The sequence below is a fragment of the Equus caballus genome, chromosome 4 (assembly GCF_041296265.1).
Source record: "Equus caballus isolate H_3958 breed thoroughbred chromosome 4, TB-T2T, whole genome shotgun sequence".
Taxonomy (NCBI): Eukaryota; Metazoa; Chordata; class Mammalia; order Perissodactyla; family Equidae; genus Equus; species Equus caballus.
Genome location: NC_091687.1, coordinates 17,472,593 through 17,498,162, shown reverse-complemented (window position 1 = coordinate 17,498,162; position 25,570 = coordinate 17,472,593). Strand labels below are relative to the sequence as shown.

Here is a 25,570-nt window from a genome sequence, read left to right as displayed (position 1 = left end):
CTGCTGACTTTGAGATCTCCCTGATGGGAGGCGAGGATGTCCCCTGGAAAGAGCAGAGCTTTCCAAGTCACAGAGATGAGTAGGCCTCCTTTCAACAAGGTTCTTAACCTCACCTTTCGGAGTCGCTGTTTGCTCATCCATAAGACGGGGTCATAATTTGCACATGGAAACCTTATTTGGGGATTGAATCAGAAGGCATCTGTTTGGGGCTCAGCATTGTGCCTGGCATGCAGGAGGCACTCGGCCAAAAGCAGCTATCATTCTGATTTCCGTTATCATTCTCTTTATAAAGAAAGTTGGTAAGCGTGATGTAACCAGGATTTTAAAACATTTTAGAGAAATTTTTGGTTTCAAAGCCATGGACGTGAGTAGGGCTGTGGAGGCATGATGACAGTTAGACGAGTGGAGTTGGGTTCGATGTCAGGATGAGTTCTAGGCAAGCAATTTATGCTTTAGGGACCCTTTATCGATGGGAGATGCCCATATTGTCTCTTCCCTCTACTACCCTTCAGTTTTCTTTCCCTATATTTTAAGAAAACAGTAAAATAACATCCAAAAGCATTAAGCTGAGTTGAGATGAGGTGGGGATGAGGTTGCCGGATGAAGGATGTTAATAAGTACCATGTGGAAGCTGGTCTTATAGCATCAGTGGCCCACCTGGGATTGGCTCCAAGTCCAGGGTCTGTTAAGAATACTTCCCTTTTCACTTTGCCTGAGGCCCACCTGAGACAGTCTTGACTCCAGATGTTCTCTTGTGATTTAAAGTGACTGGATCGGGCCAGCCTGGTGGCACAGCGGTTAAGTGTGCACGTTCCGCTTTGGTGGCCCAGGGTTTGCCAGTTCGAATCCCGGGTGCAGCCATGGCACCGCTTGGCAAGCCATGCTGTGGTAGACGTCCCACATGTGAGGTAGAGGAAGCTGGGCACGGATGTTGGCTCAGGGCCAGTCTTCCTCCGCAAAAAAAGAGGAGGATTGGGGGCAGATGTTAGCTCAGGGCTAATCTTCCTCAAAATAAATAAATAAATAAATAAAGTGACTGGATCACAGTTGACATAAGAGTGGGGTCTACAACACCCTGTTCACAGGCTACACTCTTTGACTGCCACTGCCCACTGCCATTTTTCCAAGTTTAAGAACACTAGACTTAAGAAATCAGGGAACCAGTTCAACTTCCAGTTTTGCCACTAAGTAACAAGGGGATCTTTGACCTGGAGCAGTGCTCTCTGTCTGATAGCTGATATGTGATTAGCCTCAGGGAGAGCAGGTGACAAAGGTGGGTGGGTACCAGCTAGACCAGGTAAATAAATGTGACACAGGATTTTACGAACTCAGAGTGGGAGAGAGTAGAGAGTTGGAAGCACTGGGGTTAGAATATGATTAGGACTCAGCTGGGTGGTGGACTGGGGAATCATTGGGACAGCCAGCTTTCCTGGCTGACTGAGTGCAGTTGGAAAAGCTTCTAGAATGCTGTGGAGCTCCTCTCAGGACAGCCCTGGGAAGATAAGAAAGAGAAGGGTCCCCCGAAGACAAGATTTGGTCCTGGAAGATGTGGGTCTTGGGGTCCCCTCCTTATATCTCTGTTGGTAAGAGCAGATCAGATGTCACACCACCTGCTCTCCCTTGTACTCCAGAGCAGACTCTGAGGAGAGCACACAGTGTTTCTGGTTGTCTCATCAGTTCTACCTGTTAACTTTCCGTCGTGAACACGGTCCTGGTTGCCTTTGTAGCTCCTGCTGCACTTTGGCTGGGGACAATCAAGTCAGGAATATCATGGAGCCATTAAAGGAAGTCTGGAGTAATAAAGTTACTTGCAGATTGTTTAAGATGACACTTTTTTTTGTTAATATGGAAACTTTGAAAGGTTTATTAAGAGACATATAAAAATAAATCAATAAATGGAGAGAAAGGCCATGTTCCTGGATAGGAAGATAACGTCATAAAGATGTGGAATCTTCCCAATGTCATCTATGTATTTAATACAATTTCAATCAAAATACCAACAGATGTTTTTCACGGAACTTGACAAATTAATTAAGCAATGTATACAATAAAGGATCTTGACAGCAAGGATACCACTACCAGATATGAGGACTGACCATGAATCCAGAAAATTAAGCAAGTATGGGCTGGGATAAGGATGGAGAGGTTGATCAATAAAGAGATTGAGATGCAGAACACACCTACGCACCACTGGAATTTTGGCACAAGACAAAAGGAGGTGTGGTCAGCAAGGGAACAAGGAACTGCTCTACAGATAGAGCTGGAACAGTTTCCACATGGAAGAAGGTAAAATGGATCCCTCTATACCACATATAGACATCAAGGCCAGGTGGATCAAGGACTAAATGCAATTTTAGGAGAAAACATGGATGCAGTGGTTTTCGTTTGTTTCCCTGGTTCTCGTCCCTCCATCTCTCTTTTCTTGCCTTATTTGGGTTGCTTAAACGTGTGTGTGGGGGGGTGTTCCATCTTGATTTATTGATAGGCTTTTGAGTACATCGCTGTGTGTAGTTTTCTTAGTGGTTGCTCTGGGTAACATGACATGCATGGGTAACATGACATGCATACGTAACTTTGCATGGTCCACTGGGATCCACAGTTTGCCACTTTGCGAGAAGTGTGGTATTCCTACTTCATTTCAGTCCCTTTACCCTCCTCATTTCTAAACTATAGTTGTCTTGAATATTTTGTCTGTATGCATCAAACACCATGCCTGAAGGTGTTCTAATTTTTACTTCCATCATCAAATATGACTTCAGAGGCTCACAAGAAGAATAGACTATTATATTTATCTTCACTTTTACCCATTCTGACATTCTTAATTTTGGAAGTTCCAAGCCTTCCTTATGATTTTCCTTCTTTTTGGAAAATTTCCCCTGCCATTCTTTTTAAGGATAGGTTTGTGAACAACAAATTCTCTTTGCTCTCTTTCGTCTGCAAGTGTCTTTATTTTCCCTTCATTCCTGAAGCATATTTTTACCACATATAGAATTCACAGTTGACAGTCTATTTCTTTCAGTAGTTCAGGAAGTGGGTGCCACTCCTTTTTGGCTTCCTTGGTTTCTGATGAGAAAGCTGCTGTCATTCAGATTGGTGTCCCCTATACATAATCTGTTATTTCTCTCTGGCTGCTTTTAAGAATCATTCTTCGTTTGTAGCTTTCAGAAGCTTAATCATGATGTGTGAATTTTTTTCCTTGTTGTTTATCCTGTTTGGGGTTCATTTGGCTTCTTAAATCCAAAGGTTGTGTTCTTTACCAAATTTGGGGAGTTTTCAGGCATTATTTCTTTCAATTCTTTTTCCGCTCCAATCTCTTCCTCTTCTCTTTCTGGATCTCCAGTGATACAAAGTTGGATCTTTGTTACTGTCCCACACATCCCTGAGCTTCTGTTTATTTTATTTTCAGTCTGTTTTGTCTCTGCTTTTCAGATTGTGTAAATTGTATTGCTCTGTCCTCAAGTTCACTGATTCCCTCCTCTGTCATCTCCACTCTCCTTCTGATCCCATCTAGTGAGTTTTTTATTTCTGTTATTGTATTTTTCAGTTCTCTGATTTCCACTTTGTAAAATAACTTCCATTTCCTTGCTGAGAGTTTCTGGGTTTTCATAATTTGTTTCAAGAGAATTCATAGTAGTTTGTTAAAGCATTGTTATGATGGGTGCTTTAAAATCCTTGCCAGATAATTCCAACATCTGATTCATATTGGTGTGGTCATCAGTTAATTGTCTTTTCTCATTCGAGTGCTTTTCCTGGTTCTTGGTATGATGAATGGGAGTTTTAAATTTTACCCTGGACTTTTGGGATATTATGTTTTGAGGTCTGGATTCTTTTTAATCTGGTCTTCCTTTTTTTTTTTAAGCAGGCAGTGCTCCTGCTGAGCTGTGGTTCCAGGGCTACATGGATGATTATGTTAACTTTCCCTCTGGGCCCTGTTGACACCAGGGGGGAGGAGAAAGTGTAGTGCCGGCTTGCCTGACTTGCCCTCTGCATTCACTCATGGTGGTAGGTGTGAGTGGATGCCAGCTCACCCCTGGTTGGGAAATCTAAGTGGCCACCTCCTTCTGTGGGATGGGGGAGGTATGAAAGATTAACATTGCTTCTTGTCCTCTCTAAACCCCTGGTGGGGGTACAGGTGGGGGTGGGGTGGCTTCTCCCAGTGGCATTTGGTTGGAATAGGGCAAGTATTGCCAAAAACTTTTCTGCTATTAGGCTACTCTTGTTTGTTTGCCTGTTTGTCTGTTCGTTTGTTTTGGTCCTTTGGCTAGGTGAGTAGGCTTTTCCTGGAGCTATTTTTGTCTGTGCTTGTTGATGGTTCCGGGATCTATGGGCCACAGTAAGGAAACCAGGGTGCTCACTGCCATGCCCTCCTCACACCCCGAGGTCCCTGGCAGCCGCCTTCTTTCCGTCTTTCAGAGTATCCTGTGCTGTGGTTGCGTTACGTCCAGGATTCTCATTGTAAGAGGGCAGGCCTGGGAGGAATGTGGCGGCTCCATTGAGGCTGGAACCACAGGTTCCCCACCTTATTATTTTCGGCATTGCTGATTTGGTAAACATTTACTGGACAGATGCCTACTCTGTGTTGGGAAACTATGGAAACCAAGGTGAAGCAAGTATGAGTCCCTACTGCAGGCACTTCACCGGCTGGTTCGAGAAGTCAGCCACGGAGGCCTGAGACATCCAATAAAATACAACAGATAAAGAACAGTTAGTGAGGAGGGAGGATTTAGTAAAAGGCCTCCCATGGTCAGATCCTGAAGAACGTGAAGGCTTTAGCTTGGGACACTGTCCTGTTTCCTGGAGTAGGTGGGGTTGAAGTAAAATATGGGTACAGTTTTAGGATAAAAAGGATAAAAATGAAAGAGTATCTGTTGCTACCTTACTGCTGAGAGATTTGCTGATAGGGAAGAAGGGAGACACATTCCTAAGGCCATAGCTCCAGAAGGAAAGCAGAAGGTTCTAGAAGACACGGAGCCTTATCTTTCATCTCCTGGGCAGGGAGTAGGAGTGGCACCCGATGGTCATCTTGTGGGTGGCCACGTGGTGGAGACCCCTTGATGACCACCTCTCCAGAGCGTGCTCCACCAGCGGCTTGTGTGGAAAAGGACTGCATCAGCTCTCACAGCTGCAGGCTCAGGGGCGAGACTGATCCGGCTCCAGCCGTGCTGTGGAGACCCACTTCCTTTGTACCCATCTCAGCTCTGCCTCCTCTGGGAGGGCTGCTGTCTCTGGAAAGATTTCTGTCCTCTCAGGGAGATGCTGTGCTGCCTGAGGCTCACCCTAGGAATGACAGGGATTCTCTTGCATTCAGTCCAAGGTACATGAGCGTCAGACAAACCATCGTTTTATGTAGCACTGAGAATGAAAAAATAGTGCCAAGTGAACCATAATGCACCGTGCGTTAAAAGATGTGCACAGGGGCCGGCGCAGTGGTGCAGGGTCCGCTGGTTTGGATCCCAGGTGCCGACATGGCGCCACTCATCAAGCCATGCTGAGTCAGGCATCCCACATATAAAGTGGAGGAAGATGGGCCCAGGGTCCGCTGGTTTGGATCCCAGGTGCCGACATGGCACCACTCATCAAGCTATGCTGAGGCAGGCATCCCACATATAAAGTGGAGGAAGATGGGCACGGATGTTAGCTCAGGGCCAGTCTTCCTCGGCAAAAAGAGGATTGTCAGCAGATGTTAGCTCAGGGCTGATCTTTCTCAAAAAAAAAAGAGATATGCACAGAGGGGCCAGCCCTGTGGCCGAGTGGTTAAGTTCACACACTCTGCTTCACTGGCCCAGGGTTTCTCAGGTTTGGATCCTGGACACAGGTGTGGCACTGCTCATCAAGCCATGCTGAGGCAGCGTCCCACATAGCACAACCAGAAGGACCTACAACTAGAATATACAACTGTGTACTGGGGGCCTTTGGGGAGAAGAAGAAGAAGAAGAAAAAAAAAAGATTGACAAGAGATGTTAGCTCAGGTGCCAATCTTTAAAAAAACAAAAAGACCTGCGCCATTGCAGAAATGTGGCTCTGTGAGAACAGGAACACGCCGGATTGGGGAGGGGAGGCCATGTGAGCCTCCGGAACTGTGAGAGAGAAATTTTTGTTGTTTAAGCTGCTCAGTCTGTGGTGTTTTGTTATGGCAGCCTGAGCAAACTAATATAGCCAGTACATGGGAACACAGGATTCTGACCCAGGGAGGCTGGGTACAGAGGGAAAAGGAGCAAGGTTGGGAACCTAAGATTGTCATTGTTGGGATCCCGCTCCAGTGGACAAGATATGTGAGCTTCCTTCTTGGGGCAAGTGAGGGCAGGCCCCCAGCCTTAGCTGCCTGGCACATTTAGGCCAGTGACAGCGTACCCTGAGAAGCCTTTTTGGTAGCCAAGTAAGCCCCTTAGGTACCACGCAGGTAGTAATTATTAGTAATATATCGATAATTTGTGAAGAAAACCTCCTTTTTTTGGGAAAAAAAAAGTATATCTGAGTCTCGGCTCAAGCTGTGAAAATCCAGCTTAAAATACTCAGCAATGGCGGTTCCTGCAATGAGCCATCCCAGTGTTAACTAAGAGGTTTAACCTAGGCTGAGATTTCGCCTGGTGACCCAACAAGGGATTTGTGATATGGCGTACCTTGTGTTCTCAGGGCGATTTACAAGTATTGGGTCAAGACACCACCACCTGGCTACGGCCCTGGTTTTAGACTCTGAGCAGTGATAATCTCTTGAAAACAGCAGACTTCTGGTTTCTGCAATTATGGGAGAAACCTCCCGTTAGCTGCCTAGGGTCCCAGTTACCTCCTGGGCTGGGGGCATAATGGATGCAGGTCTCTAAGTGCCACAGGAGTTCTGAGAAATGAGGGTCCTGTGCGATGACTTGGATTTATGTCCGTTAAATCTTCCATGGGAAGTAGGGTTTTCCATAACAGTAAGACTTTCTGCAATTACAGCAGCGGTTTTCCCACTGGGCCCTCTGTTTGCACATGATTGTAAGTGTTCATGGTGTAATCACAATAGCAGGTACTCTCATCCTGGATAAAGATAACTCAGGCTGAAGCAGTCTTTCCTTAGAAGGTTCATGACAAAGTTTAAGATGAGTCCCATGTCCCGTTTCCAAAGGAAAGCCAGATTCGCTGGGAATTCTGCCTGAAGGAAGGAGGCATCCAGACTTCTGGTCCTGTGACTGGCCCACTTATGGGACTGGAGTTATTCTGGGAACCTAAGACTTTTAACCAAACAGAGAGTCATGGGTGCAGCATCTTCTCCCACATAGACTGGGCATCGTCTTGCATGTTCTGTGCCTCTGCTGGCAACTCACCCATTCCTGTGTAAATCCCGTGTGCTTATCCCGTAACTCCACTCGCCATCATCTTCACTATCTCATACCTCCAGCTGAATTACACAGCCTTTCCCTTTGCTTGAAACACACTTTCTCGGGGTAGCACAGGAAGCCTTTCCTGGGGGGACTTTCAGTGCCTCTTTTCTTCTCTCTGGTGCCAACTCTTCCCCGTAGCCTATCGCCACGCCTGCTGTAAGCGTTCTTGTCTACCTTGATTCCTACTGGATTGGAAGCAGCTTCGAGGCAGGCTTTCCTCTGACTGAGGCCACTTTCTGTTGCGAGTAACCAGTCCCAACTCAGACTGGCTAAAGGAATACGAAAGGAGGACCTGGAACTATTCACAGTCGTCAAAAGCTGGAAGCACCCCAAGTGTCCGTCCATGGAAGGGAGGTCCAGCCATTCAATAGAATATTATGTGGCCTTAAAAAGGGAGGAAATTCTGAAACATGCTCCAACATAGATGAGCCTTGAAGACATAGGCCACTCATGAAAGCACAAATACTGTGTGATTCCACTTCTGAGTTATCTGGAGGAGTCAAGTTCATAGGGACAGACAGTAGAATGGTGCATGCCAGGGGCTGGGGGAGGCGGATGGGGAGTAAATGTGTAATGGGGACACGGTTTCAGTTTTGCAAGATGGATAGAGTTCTGGAGATGCATGGTGATGATGGCTGTAGAACATGTGAGTGTACCTAATGCCACTGAACTGTACGTTTAAAATGGCTAAGATGGTAAAGTTTATGTTATGTATATTTTACTGCAATTTTTAAAAAACGGAAATGTAAGTGAGCCGTAGAGCCGTTCTGGCCTCAGCCTGATGTCTTGAGGCCTCACCCCCACCCCCAATTTCTCAGCTATGTGTGTGGCTCCCTCCGGCTCAGGCTCTGGGTGGTCTCAGGTACCCTCAGGAGCTCCGGCCCCACTGTCATTCGTCCTTAAAGTCTAGCAGGAAAGGAGGGGTTTATTTTCCTGAGAGCTCACACCAGAGCCCATTTGTGGAAGATGCTCATTCTTTTTACAGGTTGCTAAGGGGTTTGTTAGTTACTTAGAGAAACTGGCCTCCCGTAATGCATCTTAATTATAGAAACTGCTTTGGAAACACTCATTGTGAAGGAAAAAACTGTTTTTACTGTTTCCACATTAGAATTCCCTACACAGCACCCACTAAAGGAGGGGAAAAGAGTTTTCTTTCCAGCATGTTTGAATCAAAACCTCTGAATAGAAGTGGGACATCTTCAAAGAAGAGAAAACAGGGTCCTAAGTGTCGTGAACTATTTTGTCTGCATTTTTTGTTCTTTTGGGTTATTGGGTAAAAGAAAAGTGGTGGCATACTTTTTTTTGAAGGGAATAGCTCCACTTGGCATGAGAATGTCACAGAAGGGTCACCCGTCTGTTAAGGGACAGGAACCCTGACTCCAGCGCTGGCTGGGGCTCTCCTAGCCCCGTCGGGGGAATGAGAATGTTGGATGTTTCTAGAAGAGAGAGCCATTCATCCTTTGAAAGTATTCCTTGTAACTTACTGAAAACGGTGACCTTAAGCCATAGAACACATTCATATTATGTGATTTTGACATAAGGATTTACAAAAGAAAAAAAACTCAAGACCAAGAAAGTATGTGTTTATCCATCTGGGGGTCATTCATCATCTCCTTCTGTGTTTATAGAGTATCTGTGGGGCCGGAGAAGCAGGACTTTGATTTTCGTCAAAAAACGTGTGCAATGGCATTGCTGTCTCAGTCTTTCAGGGTTTTTCACTAATTAATTCTCATTATATCTGGCTGCCCGCCCATCTTTGCTTTGCTTTCAAGAAGGTTGGTTAAATGGCCTGTTGTTCACAGACAAACAACAGAGGAATTAAAAGATAGGGACTCTCTTTCAAACATCACTACTATCGAACTTTCCATCTAACGTCTTACTTCCTTAGAATTATACTTAAATTTAGAGCTAAATAGACCCTAGAAATCATCTAGTCTGATCCTAATTGATGGGATTCTGTAGCTGAAGAACCTGAAGTTCCTAGAAGTCGAGAATGTGCCTAGGGTTCCCTGACTTGTGACAGAGAACCTGGACTAGATCTTGGACATCTGTGCTCTCCCTCCTGGCAGCCTAAATTTCACGCCAGAAATAGGGTGAAAGAAAGAGACAAAAGATATGTTAATGTTCCATTTTGCAGAACTCTCTCAAACAGTGGAGAAGGGAATTTCCTAGTTAACAAGACAATCCCAGGGTATAACCAGGAGGGAGGGTGGAGGAATGGAGACAGATGATAGATAGATAGATAGGTTAGATAGATAGATAGATATAGATATTTTCACTCATTTCTAAGAGTTTATTGTGAATATGCCTATTTATTATAGGCCAAATGTCAACACTAACTTTTTAGGTAGTTAAATAACAAAACTCAAGTTTCTTCACCTGGATAGGAGAGTATAATCTTAGTCTCAGTTAAATTTATTTTGTTTTTCATTAAAGGTCAATTAAAAAGTTTAAAGGCAATTTGTAATTATTAACAGTAATTGATGTATGAGTGAATAATTTTTATACCTTTGTAAGATTTTTTTATGTAACTAAAAAGACAGGGAAATGTTGATTTTTTTTTTTCTTTTTTGACGTCACATGTGCTGACTTGTGTTTAATGAGTGTGGCTCCTGCATCTAGGATAAGAGTCGTCTCCTGGGATGAATCTGGATGTCTAGGTCCCTCCTTCAGTTTCACTGTCTGGCAGTTCTCTCCACATATGGGTCTTAGGCCTCAGGCCAGGCACCAGGCTCCAGAGGACAGTGAGCCAATGGCCCAGCCTGTGAGCAGCATGGGTTCCCTTTCTTCCTCTTAACTTATATGTGATGTAAATAGTGGACAGCTTCCCACAGAACCTCCTGCAACAGCTCCAACGACAGCATAAAAATAGACCTTCTGGAAAAGAGCCTGTGACCCTCTCTCACCCTGTGCTGGGCAAAGGGAGCACAGGAAGCGGAAGCAGAGGGGAGCCCAGGCCTAGGCGTCCCAGAGCGCAGAGGGAGAGGGCACGCTCCCTCCTTCCGGCTCGCAGTGCCTGCAGGCGCTGGACACCAGCTGGCCTGGGGGAAGCCAGGAAGTGAGAGGGGGTGGGATTTCCAAATAGCAAGGGTGGTATGTGTCCTCCCAGGGTGTCAGCAGGAAAGGGAGAATGTGGGAATATGGTGAGGAAGAACTGAGGTGAGACTTTGAGGGGAGGATGCCAGGGACGTACGAGAGGCGGCTGTTCGGGGTCCAGATCCGCTGGGGCAGCAGGGCTCGGACATGCACAGACCTAAAGCAGCATCCTTGTATAGGTTTTATCCCCCTTCCCGTGGACTCCCATCCTAAAGGGGGCCCTACCCCAGGAACTAGTCTGACGGCCGGAGCCACTCGTATGCTTGGTTTAGGACCGTGTGCTCACTGTGGCATCCAGAGCCGAGATGGAGGAGAGCCTGACTGGCACACGCTCACACAGAAGGCAGCTGCACGGCAAACGTTCCACAAGTGTCGCCTGGAGGACCTCTCTGGCCGACTGGAAATCTCTGCTCCTGATTGCCCAGAGCTGAGGAGACAGAGGGCTGAGCCCTCGGAACAGGCAGCCTACAGACAGTGGTCCTTTCAGACTTTTCTATAGTTTAACTGTGAACAGCAAATGTGCAAGTTGAGCAGTAAACAGTGACGACCCATTCTGCCTGCTCTTGTAGCGAGCACATTTCTAGAAGTGAGGTGAATCCACGAGAAAGGGTTTGCAGTCTGCGGGTCTGACTCACATAACTGGTTCATTTGTCTGTTCTTGGACTCATTTCAGTGTCCTTCTCCGGACAGGTAGGGTCCTGTTCCTATGCTCCCAAATCTCTAGGGACAGTGGCCAGTGCCCCACTTCCCTGCTACTGAATCTCCCGCAAGGTCCACTCCTAGTGGATGGAATGCGGGGCCTCCAGATGAGTGGCAGCTGCATTTAACTGCTGCATCTCTGGGCACACGAGGGACCCGGGCTCAGTGGGAGAGGTAGCCAGGAAGTCCTGTCTCTGTGCTGAGGTCCTGGCTGCCTCCCTCCCCGGATAAATGGTAAAGTCCCGTCACCTGGGGGCAGGGACTGAACTGACCAGAGAGAAGAAAACCCAGCCATGTACTTTGGATTTGGGGCTGAGTTATGAACAAAGCCACTTTCAGGGGAAGCGCAGGCCTGCTGTTTTCTGGAACAGGCAACGTGGTAAGAACAGAGTGGGATCTTACTCTCCCTGGGTGGAAATGTCAGGTACACGTGAGCCTGCTGTGGGATTCCCGAGATTGTTGCAGCACTGCGACTCCACACACAGGATGTGCAGCCCCCCCCACTGCATGGGGACCGTGTCTGAGCCTTTGCTAACTCATTCATTAAGTCATAGCATGAGTGACCTGGGGCTTCCACCAGCTGCCAGCTCAGTGGTGGGGCCCAGCAATGAACAGTGGGGTTGCTCCTGTGAGCACATTCTGCGGATGGTGCCCGCATTCCCGTTGCACCCGTTTAGTCTATCAGAATTCCACACTTCCTTCCAGACTTCCATCAAATGCCACCTCCTCCGAAGTCTTCCAGCTCTCTCCAGACAGAAATGATTCTTCCTGCAGTTTTCTCTGAAGCTCACAGGCTGCACCTCACATGCTCCTTGATGTGATGTTAATTTGCATCTCATCGTTCTGGCAAAATGCTCACCCAGAGGGCAGGACCCCCAAACACTCGCTCTCCTGCAGCATCCAGCACTGTGTTGATAGTTGATGCTCGGCAAATACATGTTAAGTGGGAAATAAATACAGGCAGATGTAGATGAAGATGTTATTTTATTACCAAGAAGAGAAGTGAGGGTGCAGAGGGATAGTCTGGAACACCATGCACCTTCATTTTTCTACCCCAGTTTCAACTGAAAGGATTGAAGGCTGGGCTTTGAAGACCATCCAATGTGTTAATTAACTCAACAAACATTTATTTTACAACTTTTACTGTGGAATGTTATGCTGAAGTGAGGGGCAGTCACATAGTTGTGAGTAAGGAGACCGCATCTGCTCTAGGAATTTCCAGGCGAGTCATAGCAGGAGATGGGCATGTGGGTTTGTTAGGATGCAGACATTCACTGAGCCAGCGCTGTCTGGTCATAGAGTGTTTGCCGTTGGATGGAGGGGCACTCCCCGTGCACAGGAGCTAACAGTGTGGCCTGTACAAATAGGACGTTAGCACTGGGCTTTTCTGTAATGAAAAGTTTACTAAATGTTTTAAAAAATTAACACTGAAATTGGCTCCCACCCTCCCGCAAAATTGGACAGGGTGCTGTGTTTAAAAGTTTGTCTTTGATTTTCATAAGTTTTACTATTAGTGAATATGTGTAGTTTTCTTTTTTATGTACTTATCTTAAGTTTCTTGGATTTTTTTTTTTAACTTGTGGCTTGATTTCTTTAGTGTGTTTGGGAAATTCTCAGTAAACATCTTTCCAGTATTGCTTTGGCCTCATCAATTTCTCCACCCCTTCTAGGACTCTAGTTACTTGTCTGTTAGGATTTTTCATCATGTCCGTATGTCTTTATTCTCTTTTCTGTATTTTCCATTCTTTTTCTTCTCTGTGCTTCAGGCTGGATGTTTTCCTCTGACTTATTTCCCAGATCACTCATCATTTCTTATGCTGTGTCTAATCTGCTGATAACATCATTGACTGAATGCTTAACTTCATTAATTTTGTTTTTAAATTCTATGGTTTCCTTTTGATTATTCTTAATGGACTCTAGTTCTCTGGTGAAATTCTCTGTCTCTTCTATTTTCTGAAACATTTTCAGTTTAGTTATTTTAAAGTCTATGTCTTAATTCCAATTTTTGTATCAGCTGTCAGTGTTTTTTCTGTCTTTTGTTTTTGTCTTAGTTTTCATTTCTTTGTGCAGTTACTTGGCATGGCTGATCACTTTTTATTTAGTATTGTGTCTAAAAAATTATAGAGAGATGGGTAGATATAAATGGATGGATGGATGGATGGATAGACAGATAGATGGGTGGATAGACATATAATAGATGATTGATGAATGGGTGGATAGAGAGGCAGATGATAGATGGATGGATGGATTGATAGATAAATGGATAGATAAGTAATGGATGGAGGGGTGGATGTATGGATAGATAGATGGATGGATAGATGGATGGATGGATAGATAGATGGATGGATGGATAGATGGATAGATGGATGGGTGAATGAATAGATGGATGAATGGATAGATGGATGGATGAATAGATGGGTAGATGGATGGATGGATGGATGGACGGATGGACAGACAGGCAGGCTCTAGAGGGTGGTGTATTCCCCAGAGAGGAATCCTTTCAATGATTTTCTCTCAGGCAGACTATTTGGATCCAGTCAGGGCTGATCCTGGTGGGAGCTCGTACTCCCAGGCTGTAGTCTTTACGTCCCTCACCTTGAATCCCTGCCGTGGTTTCAAGGGCTCCTCTTACTGAGTAAGTGCCTTGAGCTCTTAAGTGTTGTTTTCCAGCCCCCACCATGAAAATGCTCAAATGCCTGCTTGTCTTTTGGTATCTCAGCAGAGCTTCTGTCTAGGTTACCAGGTGTTTGGTCCTCTGTCTCTGAGCTCAGGAGGCAGAAATGCCTTGAGGGGAAATCATGCTCTGAATGTTTTACTCACTTCTCTGCAGACCCCTTTTCTGTGAGCTCTTGGTCCTTCAAGACATAGCTGCCTGGGTAGCTCTGAACCCCAATTTTTTTCTCCCTGAAGCTGTGCCCTGACCACAGCCCTGTTTGGCTCTTCTCCACGTGCTCCCAAATGGATCTGTGGTGGGGGAGACACAGCCATGGATGTCAAACTTGCCTCAGTGCTGTCCCCTTCCTGGGACTGAGTAATATGAGTGATGTGGATTTTTTTTTTAACTTTATTATTCTCTTACTGATCCTCTCTTAAAGCAGAAAGCAACATGAGCCATAATTCTCACAATATTATTTTATTCGCCATGGTAAATTCATCCAGTTCTGAAAGGTTAGTTTAAAAGGCAAGGTTTTAAAAATACCCGGAAATAATGGATATGTTTGGCCATAAGCAGAGCAGACCTTTCATCGGTGGGATGTCTGAAATTCCATGCACTATGTGAGCTTGGTGTCAGACAGGCAGGTTTTCATGACTCTTGGCTTCTCACTCCCCGCGTGACAGGGGCGAGGCCAGGGTGATCTCTGCACCTGGAGGGGCGAGGACACCGGGGGGGGGCAGGGTTGTGCTGGAGGTGGGAGGTGTCAGAGTAAATGTTGTGAGCAGAGCTACCAACTCAGGGACTAGTGGATGTTAAGTGCCCAGCCAGCCCCAGACATGGGGCTGCGCTTAGTGGAAAGTGGGTCTTTTCTGCGGACTCCCCTGCTGGTTTGCAGAGAGAAGGCCTCACCCTTTCTGAAATGAGAAATGGCGTGGATGATCAGGGCCGTGAGTAAATCAGGGAAATGGCCTTCCGGTGGTGACATCGTGCTTACCTCCTCGCTGCAGCGACCTAACCGGCTTGTGTAGTTGACGACACAGCTCACAGTGCCGCATTGAAAGCTGAGAGTGGGGACTGGAGTTAGGTGTCTTGCATTTTGGAAATGTGCCGGCCAAGAGAAACCCACACGCGGTGGAATCGGGCCGCCTCCTTCAGCAGCAGAAAGCTTCCAAAGTCCACACTGTCCTTACAGAAAAGAAAAAGGGCTGAGCTTGTGGCTCCTCGAATCCTATAACGGGTCTTTCTGCTCTTGTTTCCTTGCTCCAGAACCACGAGGCTGCCCTGAGCTCCTCAGTCACCCCGTGGGGATGTCAGAGAGCCCCGCCGGACCCAACCCCGCCATGCTCCGGGCCGACATGCCACCGGCGCCCTCCTTTCAGCGGGCGTTCCCGTCCTCGTGCACCACTGCCAGCAGCAGCCCCGGCCAGCGGAGGGAGAGGTAGGGGGCCTTTGACTTTACACAGGCCGCTCCTACAGACCCCGAATGCTGGGGCCGCAAAGGGAGGGCTGAGGGCTCGCCCTCCATATGACACTGGGCTCCTTTATGGATTGACAGTGACCACCCTTCAAAAATACAATTGTAAATAAAAATGCCCAAGAGTGTCCCCTCACTGTCGACAGGCGGAGTGCTCAAGGAACCAAGGGACGCACCTGCACTTAGTGTCCGGGAGCAGTGGGCAGTTCAGGACTGGCGTCAATGAAACAGTTGTCTGAGCTGAGGCTGGAAGGCGGGTGCTGGGGGGCCAGCAGGGGCCGGCCTGCGGCTGCAGGGTAGAGCATGGGGCGGGCAGGCAGGACACAGCTGCGCTCAGGGACGTGGCACTTGTGCTGGTGTTCAGGAAGCATAGGTGGTAGGAAGTCCAGGAACATTCCACAAGTGAGAAACTCATATGCCCAGAGTAAGAATAACTGCTTCGTGTTTTGCTTATGTGTGGGCACATTGCTGTCCAGTTAACTCCCATAATTCTACCTGCTTACTCTTAAAAAAAAAGCGGGGTGGGGGGGGTCTCATCTAAGGGCTTGGCATCATACACAGAGTAAATAAGTGTTTGACAGTGAAATACATGTGTGCAATTTGGTGGTTGCTCAGTATCTCTCCATATTCCTAGATGTAGGGTACTTTCCAATATTCTTAATGGTGGAATCTCTAATCTCCAGTATGGTCATTTCCAGTGTTCTTACTGGTATCCCTGAAGTAGCTGGTTCGTCAGCCAGCACTTACTGGAAACTGAGCCAGGCACTGGATTAGGCATCGGGGCATGGGGTTTCGGCCTGGGGCTGTGAGGAGAAGCGGACAGTTAATGCATGCGTGATGCCTGGCTGACACACGTGCCCCATGTGGTGGGACCAGAGGCAGGGACCCTGCTAATCCCTGCGCACACACTGACAAGGGCTGGGTGCAGGGCACAGGGCTGGGAGGGCTTCATAGATGGGGACACAGTTGGGCTTCGTCTTGAAGAAAGGGAGGGCTTTGCCAGGTGAGAGCAAGGAAGGACGGGGCATGACAGGCCAAGGAGGCAGGATTGGGACTCATGAGCACAAGGGGCCCACAGGAGGGTCTGTCCGTCCTGGGGCTGGGTGCCCCCGTGCTGCAAGGCAAGCCTTGGCCCGCGGTCTTCTCATCTCGACCTTCACCGTGCTGGGGAACAGTGGCTAATACTGAGGCGTCTCCTTGGCCTTGGCCTTCTCTTTGACTGGTTTGTCTTTTGAACAGCCCTTCCTCTGCCGAGCACCAGTGGGTGGAGACCAGCCCCAAATCCACGCTGACCCTGCTGGGGAGCGGCCGTCCCGCAGGAGGCCTCCTCAGCGCCAGCGAGTTCCCCGGCCCCGGCAAGGACAGCCCCGCGCGACCCCATTTCCCACCTGTGGAGCTCCAGGCCTCTTTCCACAGCCACGAGCTGTCCCTGGCGGAGCCACCAGAAGCTCTGGGTCCTCCAAGCGGCCAGGCCTTCCTGAGCTTTGGCGCTGCCCCCATGGGAAGTGGCCTTCCCCCTGGGGAGGACCCAGGGGCCGTGTTGGCCAATTCCCACAGTGCATCCCAGGCCCCCGGCACCCCGCGGACAGCAGCGGCGGCTGCCGACAATGGCTTCCTGTCCCACAACTTTCTCACGGTGGCGCCTGGACACAGCGGCCACCATAGTCCGGTCCTGCAGGGCCAGGGGCTGACCCTGCCTGGGCAGCCGCCCCTTCCTGAGAAGAAGCGCGCCTCGGAGGGAGACCGCTCCTTCGGCTCCGTCTCTCCCTCCTCGAGTGGCTTCTCCAGCCCCCACAGCGGGAGCACCATGAGCATCCCTTTCCCAAATGTCCTTCCGGACTTTTCCAAGGCTTCGGAGGCTGCAGCACCTTCTCCAGGTAGGTGTGTCTCCACCAGGTAGGGGGCCCACCTCTGTGTTTTCTCAGGAAAGGGAGGGCCCCTGGGATTTACCTGTGGGCCTCCAGAGCGGGTGCCATCTCTAGTGCTGGGCTGAGCCCCTTGAAAGAAAAATCCAGAGCCACACTGCCAGCCCAAAGCAGAATGCCGATGCAGAGTTTCTTAATTCACCTCGGCTTCTGCATTTATCCACGTTAGATTCATTCATTCCAGCAGCAGAAAACGTAGACCTCTGCAGTGCTTCCCATTTTCCTTTCAGATGAAATTGTAATTCTTCAAAAATAACTTTCTGTTTTGAATTCGATGAATTCATTCAGAATTTAATTACTAAATATTTCAGATACGTAAGAATAAGATTCTGACACTGGTTTAGCAGCACCCCCCTCGCTCCCTTTGGTTCTGTCTTTCTAACTGCGTGTTGTTGACGTGTGTTGTCAAGTGCCCGTCACAGTGTCCTGCTGTCTGTGTGTTTTGGCCCCTGCTCCGCGTCAGTCACCTCCTCTGTGGTTGAATAGTGCGCACTTTCCTCAGAACGCTCCATCCTTGCCCAGAGGCTGGACTTTGAACTTCTAGTTCTCTGGAAGGTGAGAGGTTGCAATAAAACCTTGACAGTTACTGTTTTTGAATTCTGTTTCGCAGATAATCCAGGTGATAAGCATGTGTCCGTGAACTTTGTCCAAGACACATCCAAGTTCTGGTACAAGGCGGATATCTCCAGAGAGCAAGGTGCGTGGACAGAACGAGGGCCCGGAGTCCCTGTGTGAGGCGGCCTGGGGTGGGAAAGGCAGGGAGCCACAGTCCTGGGTGGTGAGTTAGAGCAAGGCCTGTGCTTTGTCACATTCCTTGGGGAAACGTGAGCCCTGTAAGTTTTTACGAGAAGCTCAGTCCTAATGAGGGAGCTGGGAGGAATGGGCACCAACCATGAGTGTTCCAGTGTATGGGGGTAATTTCTGGCAGCTTCCATCAGCTTCAGCCTGGCCAGCATTGCCAGCGACGACTTCAGATTGTGACGAGGAGATGCTCCTCAGTGTCCCTGTCCAGGGGCCAAGGGTCAGGAGGAGGGAGAGGCCGCTCCCTCATGCCATTGCATCTGCACAGCTGTGTTTGTCCGCTTCGGAAAGACAAGTGCTTGATAATAGGGTCTGCTGGTGGACTTAGCAGATGGCCGCACACGCACACCACCCAGCATCTGGGTGCGTGGTTCAGCCTCAAGGCAGCTGGTAAAAACTTGAAATCCTTATTTTTGAGCAGCTCAGTCAGATGTCACTTTTTACCAGAAGAGGAATAGAAGAGGCGTCTGAGAGGGAGGCAGGCCAGCTGAGCGAGCAGTGGTCCCTCTGGGGCAGCCCCTCGGGCGAACAGCACTTGGTCCTTCAGCAGAATTAAGGGGGTGTCTGTGCCATACTGATCTCCACTCACAGGGAGCTAGCGTTCTCCCCGGTGGCTGTGACACGGCCCATTCGGGGCTCATTACTCCCGGGGCTTCCTTCAGAGAGCATGTGTGTAACTGGCCCAGGAGGCTGGCAGACGCTGGCCAGGATACCCTGAAATGAAATCCCCCCGCAGGGGCTGCTGGGTGGGTGCTGGGCTGGGACAGGGCTGGCCTGGCATCCAGCCGTGAGGAAGGATAAAGGGCTGAGGCTGCAAGCGGCCCACTGCGCTGCTCTGTGCCCCGTTATCTCAACTCAGGAGGAGAATCGTGAAACCCTCTCCTGAGGATTATTTCTCAAAGGTGCCTGGAGACAAATAGTTAAGTTGCCGTCCAACTTTCTCATTGAAATTCTTCTACTTAATTAAGTAGATAATAAAAATGGTAAGAATGTGCCTTTCTTCCCATGAGCTCAATGAACCTATTGTCATTTTGTTGGGGAGGGTGGTGTGGGGCCCATGCCCTGGAGAGACTTCATTCCCTGAATTGGCTTTTGTGGCCGTGCACTCCCCATGTGTCAGGGCTGTGGCGCAGCTGGATGCTCTGTTCTGTTCTCACCCCGCCCCTCCCCGCCCCCCCGCCCTTGCCCAAAGAATACCGTGACTGTGGCCATTAGCTCCAGCACCTCAGGGCCTAGTCCACCCTGACAGGCTCTGAGAGGTGCTTGTTGAACACCATGTTCTAGAAGATTCTGTGCAGACCCTCCTACTTCTTGGTGCAGCCTTCCCAACCAGGGTGATGGGCTGGGCTGGGCTGCCGTCGTCTCTGCTGAGCAGCCAGGGCTCCCGTGTCAGAAGCAGGCAGGCCTGGTGGCAGGGCGCCAGGTGACTCCTGCAGGGCAGAGATGACGAGCCTCACGGGCTTGTTGGGCGGGGTTCTGTGTGGGAGGCACCCGTTGCTGGCACCTGGTAGGCACACCATAGGCGGCAGGAGTTACTGTTGTCATTCGCCTAATCTTAGCCACACATTTGAAAGGTTTCTCTGGGTGGACCCCATCTCAGAATAGCTCATACGTACACTGGGCGTTGATTTTTCCGGTTGAACTCTGAAAGCCTAACTTCCTGCGTTTTCTAGATATTTTATATAGAAGACAGCTACATGGACTAATGTTCTGTTGGGGGTGGCAACTTCTCCAAGTAGCGGAAAGCCGCCTATGGGTTTTGTTTTAACTGTCAGGATGTGCCCTTTTCTAGAACTGTCAGGATGGTTCCTTCGCTCCCAGGTGGCCCTGGCTTCTGGGGATGGGGCCTGGCAGGGGCGGATGGGCCGGAGCAACGCAGCCTTCCCTGCAGCCCACTAGGCTGGTCACTTCTGCCCACCACAGTGACATAAAATCAGGATTTAACAAAAAGCTCTGGTGAGGTATATCACAACTGAAAAAGTATAATTTCTGTGAATGATCTTTTCCACTACTTAAAAAAAATAAGACACGTTTAGCTGGAAAATTAGATAACACACTATAAGAGAGAACCTGCTGGTGTCCACGGTGCAGGCCTTGGGTCCCCGGTGCGCCCTGGCCTCCTCCCGCCCCCCTAGTTTTGAGTTGGTGGGGCAGCAGGGGGCTGAGGCTGGCTCTTACTCCACGGTGTCAGGCACCACGCTCCCAAGTCACACCAAATGCTTTCCCCTCCGAGAGAGCGTGTTTTCCTCCCCCTCTCCCTCTTGCCTCATGGCCTCATCCTGCATGCATGGTGGGGGGCGCAGCTGAGCACAGACGCCCTGCCAGAGGTTGGGGCTGGAGTAGGCTCGGCAGGGGCCTGGGACAGGACTCCCTAAAGTCATTTACTGAAGCCTGATGGGGCTTCCTCTCTGGCTTATGTCCTAATCTACTCCAGACAGAGCCTGGGCTCTATGGAAAGGCGGTGTTCCATGGCTGTAATTTTGTATTACTTTTTACTTGAAATTGCTGGTTTTCTCTTTTTTTTTATGAAGGGTAAAAGTCTATAAAAGAAATTCTGAGATGCAATGTGGTTACTAGAGAAAATTCTGGTGGGTGTCTGGGCAGCATCAAGCTTGAGGTTACTATCACCCTAACCCAACCCTCCTCCTTCCCATGTCTTGAGCGTAGGACCTGTGGGTGCCAGATTATGAGCGGGAAGAGGAAGGGGTTTTTTTCAAGCAACAATGATTTTCTAAGTTCCCCCAGACTCACCTAGGGAAGATGGAAGAAGGCCCAGCCCGGGCTCCGCTGGGCCCTGAGTGGTTGATGATGGCCACATCAAGGAGGAATTCACAGCCCTGTCCAGGCCGGACACAATCAGCCATGTCAGCCACAGGGCCATGGGACAGAGGGCTGCCTGTGGCCGCATTTTTGCCATCCCTGGGGCAAATCTTGGAATTTGTATTAAATATTCAGTAACTTTTCTGGGTACATCCTTTCTATCTTCAAAAGTGTGATTGGAAACTTCTTTCCTTCTATTGAAAGTTGAAAGTGCACACTCTCTAAAATCCCTAAGAAAAATGCCACACAGGGAGAGAGCACCAAAGGAGGCCACAGCAGGGGTGGCCCGGCAGCCTCTGCCTCACTGTCTGTTCCGTCACGTGTGTACTGGGACCTGGGCCCCAGTTTCCTGGGCAGTCGGGTGGGGATCCTCATTTGGGCTTCGCGGTGCCGTGGGGTTACCGGGAGTCGTGTGTGCGGTGCAGCGCCGGGAGAGTGCCTGACACCTTTGTGGTCTAAAGGGAGGGGCTTCCTGCACCCTCTGCGTCCTTTACAGTCAGGCCCCCCATGAAAACTGCTCATCATCACAGAGACCTCCCGGAGGACCCCACAACGGCATGGACAGAAGCATTTCACTTCGTTCCCTGTTCCTCCAGCCGAGCGGGGACCCTGGCCAGCTCCCAATGACCCAGTTTGCAAAAAGAGTGAGAAGAGACCCTTCTCGCCATCATAGGTGGAGACAGGATGCTGTCTGTCCTGGCAGGCGCTCATGTCTCTCTGCTCCCCTCCTCTAGCCATCGCCATGCTGAAGGACAAGGAGCCTGGGTCGTTCATCGTCAGGGACAGCCACTCCTTCCGAGGCGCCTACGGCCTGGCCATGAAGGTGGCCACTCCCCCGCCTTCGGTCTTGCAGATGAACAAGAAAGGTAGGCTTCCTGGGAGTGATCCGTTAAACTAATCTGGAAGGGTGCCAGTTTGTGTTTATGCTCACGAGATAGCAGATGACTTATAATATGCTTGGCAGGTTTTCTTCTTAGTATTTTCTTCAAGTATGTTTAACTAAGCACCGTCCTTGTTCAAGAAACAACGTTAATTATTTGTAAATTATCTTTTTTTTTATTGCTTCGAATAGGTGATCCATCCCATTGCTCAGGTATCAGAACGATAGAACAAGGCCTCCCTGAGGCATCTTGCTCCCCCTCTCAGCTCGGTCTCCCTCAGTGCCCCCTACTTCCCAAAGGCAACCATTGCAACAGCCTCCTGTGTGTCTTCTCACTGACTGTCCGGCCAATGCACGCATATGCATTTTTCCGTTTTTCTTACATGAAAGGTGGCCTACTGCACGCATGATTCTCGTTCCTATACCCAGCAGAGTATTGTGATGGATTAAAAGCGAGGCTCGTGTTAGCCTGGGGCCATTAGATTAGCCCTTCTCAAGGTAAAGACCACGTCTTTTTCCTCCTCTGCTCCAGTACACTCTGCACAATGACAATCAGCTGATAGTACTTTATCGTGTGTAGATATACTCCAATCTTCTACTTATTCTTTTTAATGATTTTTGTCATGAAACGTAACCATGTACAGGAGAGTTTGCCATGCCTGCAACCACAGGTAAACATTATTAGGAAGTGCACACACGTGTCCCCACAACCCGGGAGACTGCCCTGGAGGAAGCCCTTGCATGTCCCTCCTGTGCCGGAATCCATCATCACTGTTATTTTCAGTATTTCAACGATCCCGGATTTGGCTACGCGAGTCCCCTCCAGCGGCCCGTGTCCCTTTGACGTACCCCCATTATTCTGCGAGCGCTCCAGCTTTCTGAAACAGCACATGTGCTTTAGGTTCACTTTGCACTTTCCCTGCCCCAGCCATCTCTCCAAAAATCCTGGCTCTGTTTACTGGGGAATGGTGTCTAGAAACCAAGATGCCATCACTGGGTGTGCTCTTTGCTATGGGAGTGTCACTGCTTCTCCCTGGTGACCAGAGCTAGGGAAAATATCAGCTTTAAAAATTCATGAGCTCATGCTGATACCGCCAGTTCAAATACAGTATCACGAGGTCTTTTGTCGCCTTCTCCCACAGTGACAAGCTTGGTTACCAAGAACATCAAAATACTTACTCCCTTCTCCATCCTCTAATAGACGCAAAGTGGTTCAAATTACCGTATCGATGCTATTGTGGACAAGAAGCCTACTAAATAAAATGTAGAATTAAAATTTTTTTTATTGACCACTAAAATACAAATCCTTAAACCCTCCAGTTTTGCCTATTTTCAACGTTATGTAAGAAAACCAATACAATATGCATTCTTTTGTGACTCAGTTTGCTCAACGTCGTAAGATTCCTTCCTGCTGCCTCTGAGACTGCTGCAACTGCTGTTCTGAGTCACTGCTGACCGCCCTCTGTTGTGTGAATGAACTGCAACTCGCTATGCTGTTGTTGGTGGACGCTGGGTTTTTGGTTTATTCTTTCTTTTTCTTTTTATCTCACCCTGTGCTCTCTGCCTTTTTACCACTATGCCGCAAACTCTAAGGAAAGGGAAGAGATTCTTTCATCCTCTCTTTGTCCCCTAAATGCCGATTGTGGACTGGGACGTCAGCTGGTCACCCCCACGGCGCAGATTCTGAACCCGTTGTGTTTAAAGTACAAAATGACACTCACCTGCCTTACTCCTGTCTGTGCCCAGGACCAAGTCCTTGGATGAAACCCCTGCTTACAGCTCCCTGGAGAAGATCCCCTTGGGGTTAGGCCTTGAAGAATGCAGGGTTTGGTTGTCAGGGGGCCCGGCCTCAGGCGTGGCTGAGGGGTTTTCAGGAAACAGAGATGGTTCCGTTCACCAAGGTAGCAGTTGTGTGAATGGAACGGGCGAGGGTGAGTTTGGGAAGGAACACGTGATACGGAGCACAGAGCCCGAAGCTGTGGATACTGGTATTGTCTCCAAGCGGAGGAGGAAAAGGCTTGTGTGTAGAAAGGCTTTGTATAGAACAGATGGAACTGGTAAGCTTTGAAAGGTAGGGTCCCAGAGCACCCAAACTTCCAGCAGGAGATGCTCCACCAAACTCTTGACTCACTTTTGAGGGGAAATAGGGGCTTCTGTAGTTGGAGAACTGCATCAGGCCTGGTTGCGGAGGATCGAGGGCATTCGGCCTTATTTGGAAACGTGGTGGATGATGATTCTAGCAGGAAGAGGTCTCCGGGCGGGAGCTGCTGTGGTCTGTGGACTCAGGGATGGTGTGGGAGAGCAGGAATGAGTGCATGGCAGCTGTCAGGCTCCTCGGTTTCAGTTGGAGGGTTTAAAGCAAGGCCAAAACATTTTTCTCTGCATGCATTCTCTTTTGGGAAATACAGATGGTGGTGTAGAACTCTTACCTCCAGGTGTGCATGCCACCTCTCAGGCCAACTTTGACTCAATGTTAAGACGAAGGTAGCAAAATAGAGGATATTACAGGATAGCAGGAAACCCAACGTTGCCAGCCTCCCCTGTGTGAAATCTTACCTGGCTACCTTGTCTTCACATGGCCCCTGGATTTGGCATTTGAATTTCACAGGAAAGAGCCCAGCAAGTCAACACCCCCACTCTGGTACCCTGGACAATGTGTGGGATGCTATTCTCCAGCTCCCTCGAGGCTGGATTTCCTTCTGAGTCACCCCCACTGGCATCCAGACCACACTTTGTGTCTCCCTTCAGTTTGGAAGTTTCAGTTTGGATCATTTTCTTCCCACAACTGAGTGGCAAAGTGTTCTTTTTTCCACTTTTATTCGATACAGCCTTTTATGGAATCTGATCATTCCTTTTCTGCCAGCAATACTGGCCCTGCAAAATGCTGACACTAATATTGTTGATATTTGTCACAGTTGGTTATAAACATCTTTGGGGAGCCTACTGTGGACAAGGTGTGGGGACCAAACCTGACTCCAGCAGATCGGGCCATGAGGCAGTTTCCAAAATCAGAAACATTGGAAGTTAGGGCAGACACGTTCCCATGGAGGGCGCTGCAGGAAGCTACAGGAGGCAGGACAAAAACACAGCATGTTGTCAACGTCTGCAGGACTCACCAGCACGTAGCAGTAACTTCTTTTTCTTCTGTTTGTTATTTGTACTTTTTTACCATCGGACAGTTTGCTGCTCAGTGGTTTTCCGTGATGCACCTTCCTTGGGTTCATGGGTTGGCAGGAGCACAAATGTTCCGTTTAATGGCAGTATGACAGACAGCTTCCTTTCTGAGGGGTTTGTGTACTTGGCTCCCGGCTAAGCCTCACCTGGAAGACTGGCATCCTTGCAGCAATTTTCAGAGATTCGTTCCTGGGCATCTGCTGTGCCTGGGTCTTCCTAATCTCCTCTTGAGGGGGAGGGGCTGCAGATCATGTTCCTGTTTCTTAGCTGTGGACTTGTTCCCTTCACCAGGAAGTCTTGCCGAATGCTTGAGGCTCTCTCCCAGGGACCCCTCCACTCCCAGGCCTGGTCACTGTGGGGGCTTTGGCCATCTTCCCTGCTTGTGCTCAGCCAGCTGTCCTGCAGCGCAGCTCCCTTTCCCAGGCTGGTCCTTGGCAGCCCACCTGCTGTCTCGGCCAGAGCAGCACCTCCCCTTGACTGCAATTCTCTCTCGCCCGCCCCTCATTCTCCTGTGCTCTCATTTTTTTAAAATTCTCTTTTCTTTCTTTCAACTCTCTTACCACAGCTGGAGATTTGGCCAATGAACTTGTTCGGCATTTTTTGATTGAGTGTACCCCAAAGGGTGTGCGGTTGAAAGGGTGCTCAAATGAACCGTATTTCGGTAAGTGACGGAGAGCCTGTGCT

General features: G+C 48.9%; 1 protein-coding gene across 26 annotated transcripts in view; it reads left to right on the top strand.

Annotated features, from left to right (window-relative positions):
- TNS3 (tensin 3) overlaps window positions 1-25,570 on the top strand; it is a 260,591-nt gene that overhangs the window by 217,626 nt on the left and 17,395 nt on the right. For all 26 annotated transcript variants that reach the window (XM_023639034.2, XM_023639038.2, XM_023639036.2 and 23 more), the window contains 5 exons: window positions 15,079-15,250; window positions 16,526-17,163; window positions 17,822-17,908; window positions 21,567-21,698; window positions 25,452-25,547. In XM_023639034.2, coding sequence (XP_023494802.1) covers window positions 15,079-15,250; window positions 16,526-17,163; window positions 17,822-17,908; window positions 21,567-21,698; window positions 25,452-25,547 — 1,125 coding nt within the window. The remainder of the gene's footprint in view (window positions 1-15,078; window positions 15,251-16,525; window positions 17,164-17,821; window positions 17,909-21,566; window positions 21,699-25,451; window positions 25,548-25,570) is intronic.